The sequence below is a fragment of the Phocoena phocoena genome, chromosome X (assembly GCF_963924675.1).
Source record: "Phocoena phocoena chromosome X, mPhoPho1.1, whole genome shotgun sequence".
In the NCBI taxonomy this organism is placed as follows: Eukaryota; Metazoa; Chordata; class Mammalia; order Artiodactyla; family Phocoenidae; genus Phocoena; species Phocoena phocoena.
This window is the reverse complement of record NC_089240.1, coordinates 114,354,770-114,360,769: the sequence shown is the minus strand read 5'-3', so window position 1 is coordinate 114,360,769 and position 6,000 is coordinate 114,354,770. Positions and strand designations below refer to the sequence as shown.

The following is a 6,000-nucleotide window of genomic DNA, read 5'->3' as shown; positions in this document are numbered from 1 at the left end:
ATGGAACTAACATTTTCATGACATTATCCACCACTGAGCTAACAGGCTACAAATCAATGTAACAGATTCGACTGCTTTGAGTCGTATTTCTTAAATGGTCCCATAAGCAAATACATCCAGCCTCACACATAAGCACCAAAAATTTGCCACCCCGTAAGTTACGTTCCGTTAGGTTTCTGTTTGTTGCTTTTTAAAACATCAGTCTTCCCCCTTTCCCAGTAGGTATATAGGTAGAAAAATAAATGAAGTCAGCACTCTTTACTTCTCACTAGAATAAACTGTTGACTCAAACACTGTGAGTGGTTATTTGCAAGGCTATAATTTTTTTAATGACAGATTTTCCTAAAAGAAACCACTATAACATCTGTCCAAGAACTCCAAGGGAAAACAAAAAATACATAAAAGATTAAAAGTCTATTACTTTAATAGCACATTGCCAAACACGGACAACTAGGATAAAATGCCAAGGAACCTTAAAAAATAACTTGAAAAGATGCAACGTTCAAGTCATTCAAACGTGTAGGGTCCACAAAGAACAGAAAAACAAGTCCGAGAACAGTTCTACTTGTGCATGATGGGAACTCAGACTGTACCTCATCCAAGTTCATTCAGGTGTCTCAAACCAATAGATGTATGAGCAGAGTTTGTTTTTTCTTCTTTGCTTGGAGATGCGCACGCAGATTAGAGGAGAGGAGAATCTTCCAGATGCTGATGTAAGCGCAGCAGACTTGGTTCCCCTCTGATAAAGTACGAAGGCAGATTTAGTTGACTCAAACTTTATCAGTTTCCCTAAGAAAAGGTCTTATGCATGCTGAAACAGACGAGTTACTGAATTTGTCATGCTAAGTATTTACAGCAATTTTCATAAAGTGAGCTCAGTAACTTGACAGGATAAAAAAGGTAGTTGTGAATTTCTTATATAACCTTTTACAACGTGAATGACTTCGTGGGTAAATGACGCTGAAGTTCAAAGCCCCTCAAACACACATTAACAAGAAATTATTGACTGCATGAAGAGGCACACATTGTAGAAAATGCACACTTCACGGGGTTCCTGCATAGCAGGAAAGTCACTACCACTACATAACAAATGGCTATGCCAACAGTTAGAGCTGCCACTCAAGGGTCCAACAGTAGAATTCCCTCAAAATCGCAAGGAGTGTTTGCATCACAGCAAGGAAACCTTTGGGAAGACAAGTACATATTTTGTTTGCAAAGATGTTTTGTGTTGGACAATTTGAACATCGCATAAACAAATCCATTTTTGAATTGGGTACGATTTAAGGCAATGCTACTCAGACCTGAGGGGGAAAAAACCCACAGAAGTTTCTAGTTTTCTTCTGAAACTTTGACGGGTCAGTATCAGTGTCGGAAAGGATCCCCCCGCTAAGATTCAATGCACCACTAGGTATCTGCAGCTTACAAAATAGGATCCACTTGCATACTCTGAATACGAAATGGGCAATGTTATGTACTCTTCCTTGAAAACTGTAAAAAAACAAAACAAACATGGCAGCTTAGGTATTTCATATTAAAATGTCACATGAGCATGAAGACAACTACACCTGGTGCACACAAAGGAGCAACCGCCCTCACAGCAAGCTCTCCGCAGCGCTGTACTTCTCTCATGACTGGCTGTGGTGTAGTGTGGAACGGTCATGGATTCATAAATTAACTTTTAACATCAACTAAAGACTAATGAGTGACAATTAGACACAAGTAAGTTCAAAAGTTTTACATTTTGCTCCTGTTTGGCTGCTAAAGAGCAGCGATTTAAATTCATATAAAAACTTCTGACCACAAAGCTTGCTATACACATAAAGTACATAATCAAAAAGTAAGCAGCAATTGAATTTCTTATTTAAACTTATCTGGTATATAGTATTTACATATTTGGGGGGAGAGCTCTCCGAAACCACCATGCTCCTTACTCCCCTTCCTGGCCTCTGCCCCCTCTCCGCCTGCCCCAGCCCCTCCAAATCGAAATCAAGTGCTCTGAACTATATACAACTGTACTTTGGCTAAGTGGGCTGGATGGCGCGACTCCTTCCCAGGTCTTGGAGTGGAAGAAAAGAAACAAAGTCTTGGAAGTCATGTGCAGCCTTCTTTTCCGAGTAGCAGTGTACTGTAGCCAACAAACCTGTTCTTTTCATGGCAAGGGGGGGCAAAGGGCCCCCGCACTTCACTCCCCAATCTGAATGGGGCAAGATCCAGAGCCACTGGCCTCTTGCACCACAACAGGCCACCGGACAAAAAGGAAAGGAAAAGGTCACGACAGAGGCAGCAGCAATCAATACAAGTTTCCCGACTAAGGAACTTCTCCTGCTAGCACTCCCCCCTCTTCCTCTCCCTCCCCTCCCACAAATTCATTGCCTTAAAATTAATTCATATCACGAGAACTCGGTACTCTGGTTAAGTGTCAAGTAAATATAAGAAAGAGTAAATCTGTCACCTTGTATACTTGAACTGGGACATAAAGCTGGGACACACGACATCACTGAAATTAACTTTCTAAAACAGATCCAGTCTACATAGTGCAGCCAATAAAACATTAAGAGTTTGTTCACAATCTGCCTTGTACAGGGTATTTATAGTCTTTCGATGCCATATAAATAGCATTTATACAGCTTAAACATTCAGAGACATGCACTGGGACTTTTTAGGTAGTACGAATTTCTTCACAATCACATGTGCAAATTTTACAGATCACTAAGTGAGTAATGAGTAAGCTTAGGCTGGACCGTGTCTTGTATTATCTAACAAATTTAACGGGGGTTCAGAGTCATCCATAGGAAGAACCAGGCGTGTTCCCCGAATGACCAGTTCATGGTCCCCGAATGCAAGTTCCCGATCCAGGGCATCTTCAGAACTGTTTCCCATAAATCTCCTAGGGGCACCGGACGATGCTGATTCAGTGTTCACGGTAGAATCTCCATACGTCAAACTAATATCACCATCATTGAGAATAAGATCGGAGTCATCATCTTTCAACTGTTCCTGGTTCTAAATTCAAATAAAATAAGTTTTGCGAATTGTTATGAAATTCAAGAAACATTTCCAATAGCAGAATTTTCAAGGATGCCCTATTTAAAAAGCTTCAGGGGCCGCTCCCTGCCCTCAGGATAAAGTCGAAAGTCCTCACCTTGGCTTAAAAGACACTGTGCGACTTGGGCCCCTCAGCTTCATCTCCCACCACCTTCTGTTTCCCTGACCTCACCCGCTTCACTGTGTGCCCGAAGACTGAAGTGCTGACAGCTGCCCCAAATCTCTCGTGCTTTCTCTTACGTCCTGTCCCCTCTCCCCTCCTTCATGTAACTAGTGCCTACTTATCACTGAGGTCTTGGCTGAAAAGTCACTTTCTCCCAGAAGTCTTCCTTGATCATCCAAGGCTAGCTTAGGGGTCCTCCTGTGTTCTCCCCTAGCGTCCTGTACTTAGTCTTCTCCTTAGAGTGGCACTTACCCCTTTGCGTAACTGCTCAGGCAGTGGTCTGCACCACACACACCCCCCGCACTAGACCCTAAGTCCCTTGTACGCTGTGTACTTCAATCACCTAACAGTTTGGGGGCACAGAGAAAGTATTCGCTAAATATAAGTTCAACTGATTGTTGAACAGATTTATATAAATGAAGCTTTTACTGCCGTATCAACAATACCTAGAAATACTGAACCCTCACTACACACTTGTCACCCAGCTCAATGGGCGTTGGTTCTAATGGAAACTTTGGGGCCAAAAAGAATGTAAATAAAGTTCCAGAAAAGGGAAAAATGTCTAGCATATATAGTGCCACTGTGGCAAATTAAAAAGTGTACATGTGCACAGGAAAGTCTAGAAGGTATTCAACAAAATGATGATAGTTAGCTCTGCATGACAGAATTGCTAGTGGTTTTCATTTTCTTATGTTTTTGTACTATCTGAAATTTTATTATAATGAGTACATATTACTTTTAAAAATCAGAAAGTCATTTTTTAAAATGTAGAGTAAGAATCATTCTAAATACTCATATTGATCTAGCAAAAAAGTCTGTGACTAATACTCCTTGAGGGAAGTAGAGCTGACAGAAACATCCTACACTCAGCTCTCCTATCCTGTGCGTGTTTAAAATCTTTAACTTTGTCTAAGATGGTCAAATAGACTGAGGGCACAATTGGACAAAAATTTTTAAACTTAAAAAAAATTTGCTGTTGCTAGAAATTTGCCTAAATACTCAAAGACAAAGACAAAGACATGTGAATTAAAAACCAAACAAACCCATTCCACCAACCAGCCATAATCCCTTCCTGCCCAATCCAGTTATAACAGTTAAGTCTAACAAGCGTGTCTATCGCTTAATTCAGCAATACTCAAAGCTCTGTGGCACCTTCACTCGTCAGCAGGGGCTCTTCAGCACCTTCTAATGACTTTATTAAGTTTCAGGTTTGGGGCAATATCTACCAAATTTTAAAATGCATATGACTTTTGACCCAGCAACTTAACCTTTAAAATCTATTCTTTATAACTTTATATTCTTGGGTAAATTTATATACACAAGGATATTCACTGTAAACATTGTTTGTAATAACAAAAAAACAAAAGGAGGAACAATGTAAAGGTCTAGCCACAGGAGACTAAATCAATCTTGGCAAAACCACTGTGCAGCCACCAATAGAAAGAAGGTAAGGGATCTCATGGACTCTTAGAAACATATCCATGCTGTATCATTAAGTGAAAAAAGCAAGTAGCAGGATAATACTCTTATTATGATCCCATTTGTGTAAAACAATAAAGAGAGCTATATATTCACATATAAGTTTGTGTAGATAAACTATAGCAGGGAGTATCCAAAATAAACCCTTAATAAAGACTGCCTCTGGGGGATGGAGGTGGGAGAAAGAGAGCGACTTTTATTTTTCACTTTGTACATTCCATACTGTTTGAATATCTGGCTGCAAGCATGCTACTTTTATAATTTAATAAGTAGTTAACATAGCAAAAAATAAAATTAAAAAATTAAGTTTTATGGTTGTTATGGGTTACATGGTATCTCTCCCCCACACTCCCCCCCAAGAGATGTGAAATCCTAACTCCCAGTACCTGTGAATGTGACCTTATCTGGAAATAGAGTCTTTGCAGGTGATCACATTAAGATTAGGTCCTTGGTGTGGGCCCTGAGCAAGTATGACTGGTGGGTGTCCTTATAAAAAGGGGAAATTTGGAGACACAGAGGCATACGCGCACACAGGGAGAACGCCAGGTACAGATGAAGACAGAGATCTGTGTGATGCATCTTCAAGCCAAAGAATGCCAAAGATGGCCAGCAAACCACGAGAAGCTGGAGAGAGCCCTCGTAAGGCCCCAACCCTACTGGCACCTTGACCTCAGACTTCTAGCCTCCAGAACTTGAAACAGTAAATTTCTGTTGTGAAGCCATTCAGTTCGGGGTACTCTGTTATGGCAGCCCAAGGAAACGAATAGAACAATGCCGTATTTTGCTATCCACAGGACACACAGGCATTGCGGAACTCTTCTGGCTTTTGGTGATGGCGAGTGGGTCTTTGGAATCCCAGAGCCAGATCTCAATGACTTAACTGACAAAGCTGGCTGACCCCTCAGCACAGAGCCACATGGGCTAACAGGGTAAAGAGGGAATGGGGGCCGTGCTTGATATGGGAGCCTGGGCAAAGTGGCAGGGAGGGACAAGACAACACAGGGTGTTCCCCCCAGCCCACCAGTAGTCTGTCGGAACTGTGCACTGACTCAACATAACACAACGCTGCAGGGTGCTCCTGCCTGACCCAGGTGCCACCCCTGCTAAGACTCCTCTTCCCCATCCATTCTCTGTGGGATCTGCTCGAAAACACCACGGAGGCGGTCACAGGGAACTGGAGGGTGCACGTCTACACTGCTTTACCACAGCCTCATCTCTCAACTCAAGGTGTTGCATCAGAGTAGTCAAAATTGGTGGGTTTTGTTAACATGGGCACTTTATTTGATGCACCAGATTATTTTTGAAGGGTTGGG

General features: G+C 41.8%; 1 protein-coding gene across 2 annotated transcripts in view; it reads right to left on the bottom strand.

Moving 5' to 3' along the window:
- Window positions 1-306: 306 nt before the first annotated feature.
- SLC9A6 (solute carrier family 9 member A6) overlaps window positions 307-6,000 on the bottom strand; it is a 52,477-nt gene continuing 46,783 nt past the window's right edge. Inside the window, exon 16 of one of the 2 annotated variants that reach the window (XM_065901124.1) lies at window positions 307-3,003. In XM_065901124.1, coding sequence (XP_065757196.1) covers window positions 2,731-3,003 — 273 coding nt within the window. In that variant the 3' untranslated portion in view covers window positions 307-2,730. The remainder of the gene's footprint in view (window positions 3,004-6,000) is intronic. The other variant, XM_065901126.1, reaches the window with a different exon arrangement.